General features: G+C 36.9%; 1 protein-coding gene across 1 annotated transcript in view; it reads left to right on the plus strand.

The window, feature by feature from the left end:
* LOC124798414 (protein madd-4-like) overlaps nt 1–19,833 on the plus strand; it is a 473,991-nt gene extending 454,158 nt beyond the window's left edge. The window contains exon 22 of the mRNA XM_047261811.1: nt 19,301–19,833. Within this exon, the coding sequence (XP_047117767.1) occupies nt 19,301–19,413 (113 nt within the window). The 3' untranslated portion in view covers nt 19,414–19,833. The remainder of the gene's footprint in view (nt 1–19,300) is intronic.
* The last annotated feature ends 262 nt before the right edge of the window (nt 19,834–20,095 follow it).

Raw genomic sequence — 20,095 nt, forward strand, 5'->3', positions numbered from 1 at the left:
AGAATATTTAGTATGATAAGTTTTAGAAAGAATAGGAAGTTTTGCATGTGGAATGATAGTCTTAGTAACTAATTTATGCAGATGATCTACTGCAGCTGTTGGAGAAAAAAAACTTTGAAAGCAACACATACAGTCGAGGGAAAGGAGGAAAGAACATGATACTATGGCTCACATAGACTTAGTAAAGTGTCATAAGAATGTAAAGCACTGACAGGTCACATCAAATCTTAGTGGAAAGTTGTGCATCTGCAAATTTTGACACAAGACTTGCATATGGTAGGACCGAGATTAGAAACCTCATCATCCATACCGTTTCAGATAGTCTTTGGTTTATGTAACTTGCTTTAGTCAAAAGCTAGGATGGTTCAGCCGAGGAAAAACAAAAACCCACGCACACACAGGTAATTTATTTCCCCATCCTTCTACAGTCTGAGCTTGTGCTCCCATCTTTAACTTGAACAAACTATCAGTGAAATTTTAAATCTTAATCATTTTTCTTCCTTTTGAATGTTTAGGGAGTTTGATTTTGCAAAAAAGGCCTGTAGTGTCAGAGAATTTAGATTAAATATTTTCATTGCAGAAGCTGCTATTATCAACACAAGGCAGTTACTGACCAGTGGACTGAGTGTGGATAAAATATATGATCTGAGGAAAGGAAAAATATCTGAAAGTTCCTAAGTGTTTTTGTCAATGAAAATGGAAAGGGCGAAGAAAGATCATGTATCAAAGGATAGATATTCAATAAAATGGAAGAAGGAAGCTTGACCCTGAGTTTGATTTGCAAGAATGAAAGTAACTTGACTCAGATAGTTTGGGAAAGTTTAGAAGGGCAGTGCATATCACTCAAACCTCAGGATGAGTTGAACCTGCCTGTTGTGAGGATGAGGAGAATAAATGTGAAGGGGGAATCTTCAACAAGCGAGAGAGAGAGAGAGAGAGAGAGAGCAGGAGATCAAAGATAGTAGCAACAATGAACTAGCAGGAGCATTGTCGTGATGCAAAAGCCATGAATTGTTTTTCCACAATTCCATATGTTTTTTGCATGTTGCTTCACAGAAATGGCACATAATGTCAAGGTAATACTCCTTATTGGCCATATGACCTTGAGGCAAAAATTCATGATGCACTACATCACAGTAACTGAAAAAAACAGTGAGCAAAACTTTGACATTTGATCGAACTTGGCGTGCTTTTTTTGGTCTTGGCTCTCCAGGATGCTTCCTTTGGGACGATTGGGCTTTGCTTTCGATGTCATAACTGTAAACCCATGTTTTGTCACCAGTTATGACCCTTATGAGCAAATCAGGATCATCTTTGACATCATTCAAGAGCTCCTGAGCGATGCTAATGCAATGGTTCCTCTGTGTCAACTTCTGTTCAGACTCAGTGAGAATAGTGTGAGATAAAAAGGAAAAGAAATTAAAGAACTAGGAGGAAAAGGATTGGAGAAAATCATAAGAGAGTGGAGGAGGGGGTGGGTGTAATGAAGTGAAGATGGAAAACTAAAAAGCACTAAAAAAGGTTTAAGACACATAATAAAAATTAAAAATATAATAATAATAAAAAAAGAGAAGTTGATGGATTTTAAGCCCAGGAAGGTGTCCAAGTGTGAGGATAACTTGGAGTTCAGTTTCTGATGTTAAGGAAAGTCACTATGGAGTGGGAGGATCCAAATAATCAATGTAGTGTAACGGCACACAGGTATCTTGAGTCATGTTGTAGAGCATGTTCAGCTACTGGGTACTGGGTACTGGGTACCTCCAAGACTAACATGCTCCACCAGTTCAGTTGTGGTCATTGCTATGTGGAACACTGTGCGGATATGTTAGTTGATAAACAACATGGACAGTTTCTCAAGATGCTCTGACTTTGCTGTTTATGAGTGACGGGGGTTGGAGCAAGTGGTGGTGAGTTGGGTGCATGGGGATGATTATACATTGAGAACAACTGCAGAAGTAGGAACACTCAGGTGTGGGTAATGGTTTGGAAATTGCATGAGAATTAATGTATGGTGGCTCCTTCTCTGTGTCAATACATACGTGGCTCATTCTAACTCACAAAATGTTCCCTTTCATGATAGTGTCAATAAAACTTTATGAATCATATAATGATTTGTTAGAATGATAAGAAATTTTAGCAAGTTTGATATTCCATGAAGAAAACTGTGATAGTAAGCTACTTCAAGAAGTAAACATTTACTGTTACAGCACATAAGAAAAAAAAATCATGTCAGTATAGGAAGGAAACTATGAGTATGTAGTATCAAGAATTAGTACAATTTTAGAAGTAATGAAGAGCATCATACAAGTTTTGAAAAGTGCATAAATGTTGATGGTGGAAAATTGATTTTCAGAGAGGAAATGCAAGGTGGCAATGTTGATACTTCGCAGTCCCCTACGTTCGAGGAAAGTAAAACTCATGAAGGTGTGTGCTTCAAAGGATGTCAAGAAAAAGTTGTAAATTGTAAACATTAAATATATGTTTAATGTCAACCAGTAGTAATAAAATATATTTAATAAAGTGCCTCAGTTAAAATGTGTCAATAAGGATGCCACCACATTGCTTTCTCCCCACACTGATGTGTAGAATGTAACATGCTGTAAGCATTACACTTTTTATTGTGATATGTTTGTGCTATTTTTTACTACAGTGATGTGAGGCCATCTTTGTTTATTTTTTAAAAGGAACCATATGTTAAATTTCAGCATAACATGATGTGCTTAAAAAGACAGTTTCAAACATGTGTATATCATAATATTTAGGCAAATAGTTTTTGAGACGCAGATATGTTCTCGTATTATGTTCGTCCTGCGAAGCGGCATTGTCCAATGTGACCTTTCCTGTTGTGTACAGTACATGGTAAACGTTGCTAGTCCTTCCTTACACAAACACGCCCATTTACCCGACAATAGGAATACATACTGCGATATTTTGCGCAAAAATTAACTAATGATGTTGCGCAATATTATTCAGTTATTTGACAACTGTGATACTAAAATAGCAGACAACATACAGTATTAAAATACTACAAGATGTTAATACATTTTAAGTAACAGAAATACAAGTGTAAATGAGGAGGCTCTTGTTGGTCAGAATTATTTTGTATGTATTTGTTTTTTATTTGAAAATATTTACTATTGATCACAATACGAAGCAAATACACACAAAGAGCAAAATACATACTGTCCATGATACAAAACTTTGCTGAAGCATGTGCTCAAAATGCTTCCCCTCTGCTGCAAAGCATATTTGTAGTCGCCGTTCGAATGATTTGTGAACGGCTGTGAGGGTGTCGTGAGATATCAGCACACACTTCAATGATACGTTCCTTCATATTGTTCGGCATAGTTGGTATTTGAGCATACACTTTATGTTTGATTGCTTCACACATAAAAAAATCGAGAGGGGTCAGATCAGGAGGCCGGGTTGGCCACATCACTTCAGCACATTTTCCCTATCCATCAATCCGGGAACTTTTCGTTTAACAGCTCTGTAAGCACATGGGAAGAGTGAGCAGGACAGCCATAATGTTGGAAGCACATGCACTGACACATAGTTAGTGGTACCTCTTCCAGCAAAATGGGCAGAATATTTCGCAGGAACTGTGCATAGTTATTGGCATTTAGTATACCCGGAATGATGTACAGCCCCACAATGACATTTACGACGAAGCTGCACCACATGTTAACACTCCATGGTTGCTGATACTGTACCTGTCAAAGCCATTGAGGGTTCTCTATTGACCAGTAATGCATATTATGCAAATTCACATTACCGTAGTTGGTGAAAGTTGCTTCATCAGTAAAAAGCACCCATTGAAGAAACGTTGAATCATCTTGTAGGTGCTGCGGAGCAAACCGACAAAATTCCTGGTGCCGTTCAAAATCCACACCAGAGGGTGCTTGGTGTAATAAGAGGTGAAACAGGTGAAATCCATGCCGATGCAATATGCATAGAACACTTCTCTGACTTATACCACATTCCAAGGCGATATGTCGCAATGAAACAGCAGGGTCGTTATGCTCCCTCTTCATGTGCCTCGCCAGTTGCAGTTTTCTGCCTTGTCCTCTCTATGGCATTCCATGATTCCGATTCAAGTAGTTTCTTGCAAATAAATGCAAGAAGCTGGCGTGTAGGATGCTGACGATCAGGATACAGCTCACCATATCGCTTTATTGCTCTAAACAGCATTTCTTCTGCTTTTGCCATACACTAGAAGCATATCTAACTTTTCTTCATTGGTATACATGTCTGCTCCAAGAAACTGTGATGTAAATGTGATGTCTCATTACTCCAGTAGCACATTTCTCCAGCTACCTCATGCATCACCTTGAGGCATTATCGAGAAGCAGGAAAACAATCCATTCCCTGTTAAGTTACTTAGTGGTCAACAGAAAAGGTCACATTGGACAAAGCCACTTTGAAGGATGAATATTATATGGGAACGTATCTGTGTCTCAAAAACTATTTGCCTAAATATTATGATACACACATATTTGAAACCATCTTTTTAAGCCCATCATGTTACGCTAAAATTTAACATAGGGTTCCTTTTTTAAAAAAAAAAAGCTAAGATGGCCTCATATCTCTGTAATAAAAAAATAGCACAAACATGAAATGTGATGTATTCCAGTAGCCCCTGTCCCTAAAATTCACTGTCCAAATAGCATCTTTGTATCTATTACAGTTGGGGAGATACAAGGGGTTTTATGACTTAGCTGCCTCACCCTGTATATTGTTCACTACTGCATTACATGCAATTTTTGTAGCCTGTTAAATTGTGAAGAGAGATGTATATAGTAACTCAAAATATAATTACAACAAAAGAAAAATAGGAGAAATTTTTCCTGGCAGCAACATATGTACAGACATCAAATATTTGAAAGTTTGGAATCCAGGAGTCATGTCATCTGATAGAGAAAACGAAGAATTGTAAATGGGTAACTGAAATATGACAGAAAACATTATACAAATATTTAAAAACATTGTTTAATGTGAATCAAAATAGTTAAGTCAAATTTATGAGGCCTGAAAAAGCGAGATTGGCACTCAGGGTCTATAGTGAAATGAATCACAGTAAGACAGAATAACAAAAAATCAACAATGAGAAACAAGGTACTAACAAAATTTAAAATTCTGTATATAGTGTGTGTATATTTAAACAATATTTGCATGTAGTACACATTAGTGGTAAATTTGTTAACTAATACATAATGTTTGGTTTCCAAAAAGGAAAGGTACACAACTGGTATGTAACTGAAATCATTGATTGAAGAAAAAAAGTTAATAATGTCATACCCTTTACTTCAAGTAATTGAAAAAATAAATACTTGTTAATATCTACATAATTATTAAATGGTTTTATTTCATTGTTTATTTTTTAATTTTAGTTATTCTTTATGTGACAGATTATTATTTACTTGTGACTCTTCAGGCTTTCCTGGTGGAAATGTTATAAATAGTTTGCTGCTGAATCACGCTGTGCAAATTCCGCAATATTTCCTCAGAGCAACTGTCCGACATCTTCAGGTAGTTCAACTTTGATGGTGGCTAGGTATGACTGACGGTATCTGCACGTTGATGCCCCGTTTCTAGAACACTTGCGCAAAGAATGCACAGACATGGAAATTGCGCATGCACAATGTTTTGCAGATAGACTGTGCCATATTCAAACTCTCTCTGCTGAAAATCACAGAGCAGCTCTCCCACGCATGTACTGTACGCTGCATTTACCAACAGTGTGGCCAAATATTACTCACCAAAGGTTGTACTAGACCAATGTTATGACAGGTTTGTTATCAAAGAATCTCGATTTTCACATTGTGATTTAACAGCAACCAATGCAGGGTTCCAGGCTGTGCTCAGTTGAAATCCCACATCCCTGCTGATGAGATTATCAGCTGTACAGATATGTACTGCTTCCTTAATGACGCAATCCCAGAAAAATGATTCTGGGGATAAAGTTTCTGTCTTTTCATAAATCATGCAATGTCCTGTATTTAGACGGTGTTCCGCAATTGGCGACTTTTCCGGTTGACAGAGGCGTGCATGATGCTGATGTTCATCACAGCTTTCTTGTATTGTGCAGCATGTCTGGCCTATACACACTGCCCCACATTGACAAGGAGTCTTGTACACACCACATTTCCTTAGGCCAAGGTCATCCTTAACCGAACCCAACAGGTTTCTCAGTTTTGCAGATGGTTGAAAAACACACTTAATTCCATATCTTCTAAGGACTCTTCTGATTCCGGATGATATGGCACCAAAATATGCCAAAAAGGCCAAAGTGGTGGGTGTCTTCGTATCTTCATTCTGCTACCTAGACTTAACTTGCCACGGCCTGAATGCATTACGTATCTGTCTCTCAGACTAACTGTTTTGTCGGAACACTGTCTTCAAATGTTGTATTTCACTTGACAGGCTTTCAGGATCAGATATCACACGTGCTCTATTATTTACTTGCCAGTGTGCCCATTTACAATGGCTGATACCACATTTGCAGAAGTTTGCTATACGAGGTGTGTTCAAAAAGTAAGGTGACTTTATATTTGTATAAAAAAATATTTGTTTATTCATCAATATTCAGGTTGTCCCCTTCAAAGTAATCCCCCTCAGATACAATACAATTGTGCCAATGCTTCTTCCAATCCTCAAAGCACTTCTCATAAGCCCTTTTTGGTACAGCCTTGAGTACTTCCAGCGATTCAGTTTTTATTTCCTCAAATCTTCATCCTTTCATAGGTCTCTTCAATTTTGGGAACAGGAAAGAGTTGCAGCAGGCAAATATGGTGGGTGAGGCATGATTGCCATGTTGTTTTTGGTCAAAAAATCTCTCGCAAGCAACAATGAACTAGCAGGAGCATTGTCGTGATGCAAAAGCCATGAATTGTTTTTCCACAATTCCATATGTTTTTTGCATGTTGCTTCACAGAAATGGCACATAATGTCAAGGTAATACTCCTTATTGGCCATATGACCTTGAGGCCAAAATTCATGATGCACTACATCACAGTAACTGAAAAAAAAACAGTGAGCAAAACTTTGACATTTGATCGAACTTGGCGTGCTTTTTTTGGTCTTGGCTCTCCAGGATGCTTCCTTTGGGACGATTGGGCTTTGGTTTTGATGTCATAACTGTAAACCCATGTTTTGTCACCAGTTATGACCCTTATGACCAAAACAGGATCATCTTTGACATCATTCAAGAGCTCCTGAGCGATGCTAATGCAATGGTTCCTCTGTTCAAAATTGAGAAGTTTCGAACAAACTTTGCTGACAAATGTCTCATGCCCAAAACATGAAAAAATTTGCATGACACGATGCAACTGAGATGCCAACATCCTCAGAAACGTCTCTTACAGTAATTTGACAATTTTCTTCACAGCTGATGCTGATCCTGATGTTGATGTGCTGTGGCATCCAGAGCAAGGTTTGTCATTGGCATCCTCTCGGCCATCTTGGAAGAGATTGTACCACTGTCACCATTTAAAGTGTTTTAAAGTACTTGATTCCATTTTTCACACAAAATTTGATGCAAATTCTTTGCCCCATTTTTTATAATAATTGAAAATTGCTGAGCACACTAAAACATGTCTAACCTTTCTATTTATCAAAAACAAACAAAGTATGCCATACACTTGAAACTGTGAACATAATGTTCGGGACATGTGTACCAATGTAACAGAAAAAAAAGATCAATAATCAAATGTATGTTGTGCATGCAATTTGAAAAGTCACTTATTTTTTTACAGCCACCATATACTTCTGGCAGTAGAAGTAAACTGACAAATGTTAACTATCAATTTCAAAACGTTTGCAACCAACATTCAAGAAGTCAGTGTTCACTCCCTTAAAATGGTCAACACTGTCCATCATGTGATCTAGCAGTTCATCTCATATAGCTAACATTCCTCTGTGTGCTTCTGTCTCCATTCAACACCATAACCAAAAATATAATGTTGTCTGGCCTGGAGGTTTGTTAGGCAATGGTAATACCATAACTAATCCACTGGCTAGGGAAAACATTTTGAGATGCTGTCTCACCTTTATGGTACATGGTTGAGGCACTCCATGCTGGTAGAAGTATACTGCATTCCTTAGTGATAAAATAGTATGGCCTCTAATTGTTAGACTAACCCACTTAAACATAAATAAACAAAGTGTGAGGAACTGTATTTTGCATATATACTAGAACAATGTACATGGAAACCACTCAGAATAAAACATTTGTTGCTCAAGTGGCCGTTTCTGTCACCTCCCAGAATATAATTTCTGTATTTAAAATTTCAGTACATTTGAAAGTGAACTAAATACTTCTATAATGTGCATGTTTGCAATCTAGTCTGATAGACCTAGACACTGAGTAGGCTATTACTAAAATTGGTAAACATTGGTTTGGAAAAGTAAGTTGAAGTATCAAGGATATTTGTATAATCAGATAAGCCCTTCATGAGATTGAACCTATAAAGAAAATTTTTAAAGAAGTGAGAGTAAAATAAAACAGCAGTCAGGGAGATACAACATACAACTACTAGATAAAAAAATTCTTCTTTTATCCTTTTTTAATTTTTTCTCTTTGTTAGCTGAGACACCCTTTGTGTCACTAACAAAAATCAGTGGAAAAAAATCTTGATTTAAAACAGAACAACATTAAATACTGTGCATTTGATACAATGAATGAATTACTGATAACAGCAAAAGGTTTTAAATGAAAGAAGAAACCTACTGTTCCAGAAGTTAAAAGTGTTGTGTTGTAAGTGTTTCTATCAAACCTGCAGGGAGGTGTGCCTCCTGATGGTAAGTATTGTCCTTCCTTCTTTCTCTTTGTGTTTTTTTAATAATATTAATATACAAGTTTTACTGAGAAAAATAATTTTAAAACAATTATAACATAAAGTAATTTGTCATTTGAAATCAGTGCTGGCCCAGTTACCTGTAATTGACTGCACAATTGTCAATATTTATTGTTTATGTTGTGTACCTAAGTGTTTGTGCATGATTATACAGCTCTCAGCACTGGTTATTAAAGGAATCTAGTATGGTGCACAATTTATGGCATGAAAATGTATGAAGCTGTCTTGGCAGTTTTGATTTATTTTTATTTGTCTGTTTTGCATGAAGAGCATGTTATCATTCTTTCCAGTTCACTGGTATCTTGTTTTCCAACAATTTTACTATGTTGTTGGTCAGTCATGAAATCGTGGCTGGTGCAACAGGAGCGCATGTGAATGCTAACGATCAGTCTTAGAACGTAAAGCTCTCACTAGACTTCTTGTAGTTTCAATTAGTTACTAATTTTTGATAACATTGTTAGGAGATAATCAGGTGCTTGTATTGTGTGTCTACTTGTAGACGAATGCCTCATACAGTGCAAGTCACTTCTCTAAGATTTACTGTAGTAGGATGTAAGCAATCCACTCTAGTTTTCATGTAATCATAATTTCGCAGAGTAAATCAAAATATGATTGACTTATCACTAAGAACTGATAATTTTTAGAATGGTATTTATGAATGGACCTCTTGAGATGTTACAACTGCCATGGTTTTTCTTATTCGTACTTATTTACTGTTCAATATTAGGATATTGCTGCAATGATGCCACATCTTCCAGTGCACAAAGCAGTACTATGTGGGAAGTAGTGCTTGGCATTTTCTAGTACTGCTACAAGAAGGATAGTGTTCTGTCTTCTATTTCAAAATCAAATGACACCAAATTTAATCCAGGATGTTACACTTTCATTATTTAAAATATGTAACACCTGTATTATTCACCATTTCTTTTAGCTATACAGTTTTTTTCTCCACTTCCAAAAAAGCATATTTCAGTTCTTAATATTTTGATAGACCTTAAAAGTCTCTGAGTTTTGTTACATTCAGAACTGTTGCAGAGTAATCTTTAATTGCATTTAGTATAAAGTTATATTCTGGTACGCTTTCTTAATAATTATATTTTTACGTCTTAATGCATTTTCCCTTTACTGCATGGCACTATCGTGCTGCTAATATAGTTCTTGCTAAAAATGGTAACATTTTTTATTATAAATATGGCCATTACCACAGTGTGCCAAACTATTCAGTGTTAACTTGTAAGTAACTGGAAAGAAAACATATTTCTTATGATTTACAATATATCTTTCTTAGTACTTTCTTCTTTCTTTTAGATTTATGTTTTTACTAATATGAAAGGTTTGTGTCTTGAAAGACTGGGTATCCGTAAATTGTGTTCTGTGCTTGCAACTTCATCTTTCTGATAACATATATGTATTGGTTTGAAAACAGAAATTATGCATGACATCTTGGATGATTGTTTTTGGGGAAGGAGACCAGACAGCGAGGTCATCGGTCTCATCGGATTAGGGAAGGACGGGGAAGGAAGTCGGCCATGCCCTTTGAAAGGAACCATCCCGGCATTTGCCTGAAGCGATTTAGGGAAATCACGGAAAACCTAAATCTGAATGGCTGGACGCGGGATTGAACCGTCATCCTCCCGAATGCGAGTCCAGTGTCTAACTACTGCGCCACCTCGCTCGGTTCATCTTGGATGAAATTGAAAATGAAACCAAAGAGCTGCTGTAGATGTACATGTAGATCATAATAGAGAGGTGCCTTATAAATTGTAATCACTTTTATCTGGTTATCCTAGCAACATTTAAATGTTCTGTTATGAACACTATATTGGAAGCAATATTCAGAGGTTTATTTGACCCTTGGTAGAGAGTCATAGGGATGCTGGGAAACCTCAATTAGCAGATGCTTGAATATAGATGCTAACTATCTTGCAAAAGCCTACTTCCAAAGTTTCAAGAAACCATATTAAGTGAGGAATGTAGGAATATATTACAGACCTCTACACATTGCCCCTATAGGTACCCTGAAGACAAGTTTAGTCTATTACAGTGTGCACAGAGACATTTAAGCAATCAATTATCTCATACTCTATGCACTAATGGATCGAGAAGGAGGCCTAATATGTGGTACAACACTCCACAGCAATTTGGAGGGTAAACATGTAGATTGCAGTAAACAGGTGCCGGATCTGACGTGGGTGTTGTGGCACTACAGCGGACTGTGTGCGCCAGTCATTCTGCAGTACATATAGAAGCTAGATTTTGTGCTCTTCATCTTTTCTAAAAATGAAGGATGAAATTAGAAATTCACTATTGTTATTATTGATGATATGTTTTCTAAGGCAGGCCATGTGGAAAACAGTTATGATAATGAGAACTTGCTTTTCTTTAGGCTGTGTTCATAAAACTGCATAAAAATGGAGAAGAGCCGGATGATGTAAAAATGAATGGATAGACTAAACCTCTAACAAACAATGGAAAATCTGGAATGGAATAAAAATAACAGCACATCCATCTGATATTGCCTCTAGCAGCCCATCTTTCTGTCCCCACAACATCCCTGCCCACTACCACAGGAAGTACTACAGCATCCTACCCTACCCTGCTATCCCTCCTCCTCCTCCACACCTCGTGCCTCTCCTTTACCTGTGTGTGTGTGTGTGTGTGTGTGTGTGTGTGTGTGTGTGTGTGTGTGTGTGTGTGAGTGAGTGAGAATAAAAACAGGCTCACCACAAAGGAATTATCCAAATGGGAATTAGTGTACATGTACAGATAAACAAGTGATTACAGTTTCAGAAAAACTGGACGATTTATTCAAGAAAAAGAGCTCCACAAGTCAATAATGCATTGGTCCACCTCTGGCCCTTATGTAAGCTGTTATTTAGCTTGTTATTGATTGATAAGAGTTGTTGGATTTCCTCATGAGTGATATCATGCCAAATTCTGCCCAACTGGTACAGAACTGAGAAAATATTTTGGAGAAATATGATTAAAGGACATTTTACATATCCACAGAACAAAATAAAAGACTTGTGTAACTTTTTGTTCTCTAATAAAAATTAAAATACTGTTTTAGGGCTAATTGTGAAGCGTGCCACCAGTGCTGTACAGCAACAACTTATACTTACATTAGTGCCATAACTGTGAATGTAGTATGTATTTATTTTCATAGTAATGAATTTCTGAAAGTAAGTAACTAGAAGTATTTTGCGGATTGCAGTAAGTCATAGTAGATGCACTGGTACAGAAGATAAATTTGAGTTTGACAGGAGTTTGAGCTGCGATTATCTAAGAACACTATGTCCATAGCAGAACATCCAGACTTTAGAATAATATCCTAGACCGGCAAGGATGGTAAGAAATATTTCCTCACATGGACTAAGCAATGAGGAATTGGGAGATGGAGTGGACGATAGGTTTAGAACTTCAGAATGGGTTCACATTTGTAATATTTTAAGGATGGATAAAGTATCACACAGATCATTCAATACTTATACATACATATGAAAGAAACTGTGAGTAAAAAGAAACCCCCTAAAATAGAATGCCTGGCAAATGAATCAAAACATAAGGAAGATTTCGTGTATCCTATCTCATTCCTTAAAATTTCGCCATTTTATTAACAATAAAATAAAATTTGCATAAAAACAGATCTGTCATAGAATTGAATTAAGAGAATGCAAAAATATAAATGCAGGTGAATAAGGGTGAAATGTCAATAACACAACAAAATAATGCAAAGAAACCAGAGTATTGAACAGTGTCATTTCATGTGGCAGATGAATTTTTTGCTCCTGTGCCACATGAAAGTAGTCTGTTACACCTGCTTGTCTCTGGCAGCTTATCCCTTGATATCTACATCCACATTATACACATACTCTGCAAATTGGTATGAATTGCATGACAGAGGTTACTTAACATTGCGTAGTGTGTGGCAACAAAAACTGCTGATTTGAAGGTCAGCAAAAATATATACAGGGTGTCTCTCCTAAGAGATGTCAGGTGCATTTTCCCTTGGTTTTTGGCAGATATTTGCAGTTTCATTTCTGCAGTATGTAGATGGAGTTGGTTAAAAACAAATAGCTCACCACATGTTTCATGCAACGCTCAGTGTCAGTGGAAAGCATCAGTTTGTTACCATTACAAGCAAAATTATTTTTAAAGCAGAATTTTGTTTGTCCATTCAATGCAGCAGTCCCAAATTAGCCTAGTGTTAAATTTGTTTTATTAATATGTATTAACATGGACAGTAAAACATAAAGAATAATTAATACTCCAGAAGTGACTGAAAAGCACTGCTACATGGCAGTACCAGACAGCACAGGGCAGGGTTGCACATGAGTCGCTGCTGGAGGACTGTTTATTCTGGAATTTTACGGTCCCTGTTAATACATACTGCTACATCGGATAACACACTAGACTAATTTGAGGCTGCTCTATTGAATGGGCATGTGTAATTCCACATTATAAATCATTTGTAACATGAAACAGATCGATTCTTTGGCATGATTATGGCCCTTGCATGTAAGATGCGATGAGCAATATTTATTTGGGCTGACTCCAGCTATATATAGCTAAAAGGACAGTACAAATATCTGCCAAAACATCAAATAAAGTGTGCCTGATGAGTCTTAGGAGACGCCTGTTTTTACACAAACAAACAAACAAACTAGAAAAATAATGCACCATGAAGGATTTATCCAATGGGACACATATTCACTGGTCATCGTGGCCTGGACTCTCAGTAACTAGAGTATAATTGTCTTCAGTGATGAGTCCCACTTTGAACTGAGCTCTGATGAACAGCAAAGATGTATCTGGAGCTGCGTCGGACAGTGGTGGGATAACAACCTGACTGTCACCAGCCATACGGCCTGACAGCCAGGAGTAATGATCCAGGATGCCACTTAATTTTATAGCAGAATCCCTTTGGTTTCCATCCACAGCACCTTTTCAGTGCAGCAGTACGATGATGATATTCTATGCCCTGTTTTGTTGCCCTTTATGTCAAGCCATCCTGGGCTTACATTTCAGCAAGACAATTCAGCCTGCATATGGTAAGACTTTTTACTGCTTATCTTTGTGCTTACCATTACCTACCTTGGCCAGCAAGATTGCCAGACTCACCCCAACTGAGAATGTATGGAGCATTATGGGTGGGACCTCCAACCAGCTCAGGATTTTGATGATCTAATGTACCAGTTGGGCAGAATTTGGCATGATATCACTCATGAGGAAATCCAACAACTCTTATCAATCAATAATAAGCTGAATAACAGCTTACATAAGGGCCAGAGGTGGACCAATGCATTATTGACTTGTGGAGCTCTTTTTCTTGAATAAATCGTCCAGTTTTTCTGAAACTGTAATCACTTGTTTATCTGTACATGTACACTAATTCCCATTTGGATAATTCCTTTGCGGTGAGCCTGTTTTTATTCTTTTTATATATTATTTATAGTTTTTTTAGTGTATGTGTGCTTTGTTCGTGTAGAGTGTATGGTCTGCTTAATTTTTTTGTTTTGTTTTTCTTCAATCAAAGTTTTACATTGTTACACCCCTTGCTCATGAGTAAGTCCACACACTACGCAAACAGTGTAAAACCAATTACCTATTTTTGTCATTCTCGTGTCAAAATTGCCTTAATAGTGTAATATTTTCAAAATACCTTTCATCCCCTATTTCACGCCCTTAGGGGTGGAATTTCAAAAAATCCCTTCTTAAATGATGCTTAGTGTAAGTCTCCAAATTTCAAATTTCTGTCTTTAGTTGTGTGGGCTGGGTGATGATGAGTTCTGGTCGACTCTGTTGAACATAATGTTGAATGTGCAATGATCCGTGTAAACAATGGAGGTTATACATAGCCTTCTCATAAATAAATTCACAAGATGCTACACTGGATAAGAGAATTCAGCTACTGTACACTTATTTTCTGTAAAATGGTAAAGAACAAACTCTCTCTACTAGACCAAGCAGACATACATTATGAATGAAACAGCCTCTAACCAAGTTCTCTAGGATTGCTAGCACACCAGTAGCACATGTTTTGTTTATTTGTGTATACTGGCAGATTAAAGTGTGCTTCATCAGTAAAGAACACCAACCAGTCATTAAGCAAATTTCAAGCAGTTCTTCCCATGTATTTCTCAGAGCAACAAAATTGCATTCATAGACGTTTTGCACCACAGCCAACTTTTATGGATGGAAATGGAGGTCATCATGAAGATTTCACTTCACAGAACACTCAGAAAGCAGAAGAGTTACAGCATGCTTGCATACTGACACTGAGGATATCACAGAATAAACAGTCTTACAGCTGTGACGTTTTGTGATAGTTTTCTGGGCTGTGGTAGCCCTCTTGTGCTCCTTCACACATTTGTAGTAGCCCTCCATGTGTCCAACAATGAAATAATTAATTTACAGTCAAGACTAAGACTTTGGGTGGGAATATCGAAGTGTGTATGAAATTTATGCTACATAGTGGCAATTGACTGTTCACAGTAAGTTTTGTTGCTAGATCCTGTACCACACATTAGGCTTTCTCCCTTTTTCATTCACATATGAAGTGCTGGAAGAGTTACTGCTTGAATGGCTGTGTATTCACACTGTAATTAGCCTAGTCTTTTCTTTGTGGTCACTGTGGGAGTGATATGCAGGGGGGCAATGTATATTACTTGATTCTTCGCCTAATTCTGGTTCTTTCACTTGATGCTGGGTTTCAGCATTTCCATGATGCTCTGCAAGGGGTAGACAAACCTGTGGCTTTTTGTACTGCCCTTCAATATCTCCTTTTTGTCTTATTTGATATGAATACTACCAACTTGAGCCATATTCTAAGTTGCACATGGTTTTGTAAACAGTCTTCTTTGCAAATTTACTATGTTTTCCAAATATCCTACCAATGCTCTAAAGCCTGGTACCTCCTTTACCTAGGTTTCAGCCTATGTGATCTCCATTGCATATCCATACAGACTGTTATAACCAGGTGCTTGTATGAGTTTGATTCCAACTGTGCATCCTTGGTGGTGTTAGTCATGGAATACTACGTTTCTGCATTATGTAAAATGCACAATTTTACATTTTGTACATTTTAAGCGAGTAACCAGTCTTTGCATCACTTGGAAATCTTATCACCATCTGCCTGAATATTTACTCAGATTTTTTCAGAGGGACTGTTTTACAGATAACTGCATAACCTGCAAAAAGCTGCCAATTACCATTGATACATTTTACCAGGTTATTAGTAAAGAATATGAAGAGAGTCTCAATACATTCTCCCATGGCACACTTGAAATTACTCCTGCTTCTGTCAATGACTCTCTCCAAGATAACATATAGCATCTTTTGTACCAGAAATCACCAATCCAGTGACAAATTTTATTTGATACCATGACATTATAGCACTTTTGTTAGTAAACATTGGTGTGTTAATGAGTCCAGTGCTTAGAAATATTGTATCCATCTGGTTATTTTGGTTGATGACTTTCAGCCTCTCACATGAAAACAGCCCAGTATGTATTTCACATAATATTTATAGATTCTATGTTGCTGGTATGGAGGTGGCAGATGAAATTCCTCAATCTGTGTGAACAGAGAATATGATCTATGATTTTGCAGCAGATGGTTGTCAATGAGATTGGAGATAGGTTTGTGGATAACTTCTGCTACAACTCTAGTAGAAAAGGGTGACAAGTGCTTCCTTTCAACTACTGGTTAAAGATTGTATTTGATGGATGTAATGTATGTTATGACTGAGAGAGTGAATAATTCAGCCACAAATTCTGTATAGAATTTGATAGTGATTTCATGGCCCCTGGAGCTTTGTTCAACTTCTACAATTCCAGCTGTTATCAAATGCTACTAATATTAATGTCAGTTACAGTGTTACAAGAATTAAACTGGCGCAGTCTTTCATACACCATCTCTCTATCTACAAACTATATGATTTGTTTGCCACCTAATATGCAATAGTTGCTGTTTCCTTGCAGATTTATGGATGGTGACTGTACAATTAAGATGAACTATTCCACTAGGTACATTTCTTGTCATTCAAACTTGAACCACAGTTCTTCTACATGCTCCAGCTCAGTTGTTAATGTTTTGTAGTTCCTGTTTCAGGTATGACACAGGGAATATTGTCTTACCTAACACCTATAATACTGTAGTTACTTCAGTTGTTTTCTGGACGATTAAAGTCCTCTCTGATGATAAAAGTATGCTTGGGAAACATAGGTACAGAGATTTTCACAAAGGTATTCTGCAAAATTCCCTAGACATACACACCGAGTACATGAGGTGATCCTTCTTAGCACTTGTGTTTTCCCTATTGTGTGTCATTACTCTCTGTGTCTGGACTGCCGATGATTAACAGACCTGTATTCTTTTGTGTTTGTTTAACCCTCTTGCGAGACCCAATAGGCTTTCCTATGGGTAAAGAAACTGCAATGGCTCAGTTTCACTTTCAGTGGGAGACAGCACTCCAGACTGGTTGGTTATGGACAGATGTATCTTGAGTTTCCCAGGTCCCTGTCTCTCCTGTATACACTTTCTAGACCTACAACTGACTCACCAATCACAGTCAGGAGGCCAAGTAGTGATAAGTTCTGTATTTCCTGGAGAGGAGACAGTATCCATAGGAGAGGGTAGTACTCAAGCTACCTTTGGTACATTAGTCTCTGTAGCTCACACAACACAGCAGTTCACAGCAGCTTCCAGTCACTTGACAGCAGTCAGGGCAATTTCCACCTGGTTGCAAACAGCTACTAATTCATACCATGCCCAATGACAGCATTTGCAATGGCACTGCAGTGTTGCTGGTGCAATGTTTAGCTGAATTATAAACAAATAATTTATATTAGCCTTCCTGATTCAATTTTAATTCCAAGATCTGTACACGACAAGGACTACATGCTCCCCTTTAAGATTTGAGGTTATAACACCCAAGAAAGTGCTTTGTATTATGAACATGGGAAAATACTTACTGATACGTGAAAGTAACTTCATGTTTTGCACTTCTGTCAGATTTGTGTAGCAATGTTTAAAGCATTGGTAATGACAAATGTGAACAGTATATATTGTTGTTGAATGAGGAAATTAAATGGAACACAATATGACAGTTATAATATCTGGGAACATGCAATACTATGCCACAGCAGCCAACTTTGTAAGAGTTAAGTTCACATCTAGGTCATAAAACTCCATACACTGACCTAGAAAAACAGGTCAGGAAGTGAAAAAAAGTGGAAAGTCTGCACCAGTCACAATGGTACATGCACTGTAATAGGGGTAAACAATTTTTTGATGAGATAGTGCTGCCAAAGATCAGCACTGTTTCTCACACTAAAAATAACAAAAATCCTGGAGCATCAACAAAGCATGTTTTTGGCTTGGGGTGATCAACTGTGTTACAATTAATAGGCTGTAGAAGATACGTGGCTACATACCAGCTTCTGTCCCAGGAGTAACTGTAGAAGGGCAGACAGGCTTGAAATGGACATTGAAGTGTGAGCTTTAAGACTTTTGAGGCATCTTTTTGTTTAGAGGAAAATTTGGAAAAATCCAGAAAGAGAGAGATACATACATGAAAGGAAGGAAGAAAATTTATCACAAGTCATAAAAGAACTGAAGTAAAAGCAGCAAGTAAGTAGATGGAAGGAACAGCTGAGTGTCATGAGCTCAACCTCCAGCCTTAATAGTAACTTTATCCAGTTCTGTGTGTTTACATGCCCAAGATTATTCCAGATCAAGATTTTGTATCTTTTTCTCCACTGGTACACACTAGGTCGTGCTCCAGTTTGCAAGTAGATGCACATTTCTGTCTTATATACTGTCATCTTGCATATCACAAATATGTTAAAACACGTCCTTTGACTTATCAAATATCTGTTAAGACTGTCCATCTGATGTAAGAGTGACACAGATTTATATGAAAGAAAATGTTCACAGACATCTTGCAGATAGAACAAAAAAAATTATAATTCAGTATTTACCGTTTAGGCGAAATTTTTTGGAACACCAGAACAGTAAAATTCTTGATCCAAAAATATACACTCTGAACTGTTATTTGGCAACATAACTGTGGCTCAATAGTCTAGAATACCAATTAAAGTGCTAAAATTTGAAAGTACTCTGTGATACATATGTTATATCTATTATTTTCTTACTTTTAGGCTTTGTTTACATTTCACTTTTCCTGGCCATGCCTGAGTGACACACATATGTCAATTGTTTGCCACTACTAAGTTTGCTTTATTGTACTAATGCTTCTGAATTCTTGGTAAAAGAATTTGAAGTAACTAATGTTCACACTGAGTACTATTTGCTCTCCCTCTCCCATCCTATCAACCATACCAAATATTCTCAAGTTTTTAAATAACATTTTGAAAAAGAAATACTTTTCTTCCAAGAAGCTATTATTAAAAGAAAATTATTTTGTTTGTGTTTATTTTCAGTGTCGAGGTGCAAAGATCAATCAAAGTACTGCCAAATCGTGAAAACAATGAAAGCTTGTGGGATACACCAATACTGGAACCAGTGTTGTCACTCATGTCGGAAAAAAACCTAGTTTGGTGACTGTATACCTCTAGCATCATTTATTGATGAATTGTGTGAATTATTGCCTCAGTGTGGACTGAGACACTGTGTGGTAATAGAGTCAAAGAGTTTCAGAGACAACTATATATTAATATGTCAGAAATGACATATTATTGACCCTCACATATTTTTGGTGACATGGTACTAAGTACCATAGTGAAATGTTTCACGCAAAACCCTAAGTGGGGGTGAAAACTTTGAGTACTATTTTCTTGAAGACTGAAAATATTAAAAATAACTATGTCCTGCCATTTTCATATTTGTTCACATTATCAAACTAGAAAGACTTCCATTGGATACTTACAAATTCTATCTAAAATTATGAGATTATTTACTTTAAGACATTTATAATTCAGTTTTCCAAGTTGTTTGGTCCTGTTATTAGTGAAGATTGGGGCTAGTTTAATACTCTTACTACATTACTTATTTTTTTAAAAAGTTGTTGTCTTGCTGTAATGAGATATTTAAGTACACATAAAGTATGATGGTGTTGTTACCAGTATTCCTACAAGCACACATTCCATTTGTTATTTGTAAATAATGTAGCATAAGTTGTAGTATACTTGTAAATATTGTATTTATTGAAATACATTCCTTTGACATAATTCATAGAATTTTTTTTAGATATTTTGCTGTTGTAAAACCCTACCCAT

The sequence above is a fragment of the Schistocerca piceifrons genome, chromosome 5, assembly GCF_021461385.2.
Source record: "Schistocerca piceifrons isolate TAMUIC-IGC-003096 chromosome 5, iqSchPice1.1, whole genome shotgun sequence".
Classification (NCBI taxonomy): domain Eukaryota; kingdom Metazoa; phylum Arthropoda; class Insecta; order Orthoptera; family Acrididae; genus Schistocerca; species Schistocerca piceifrons.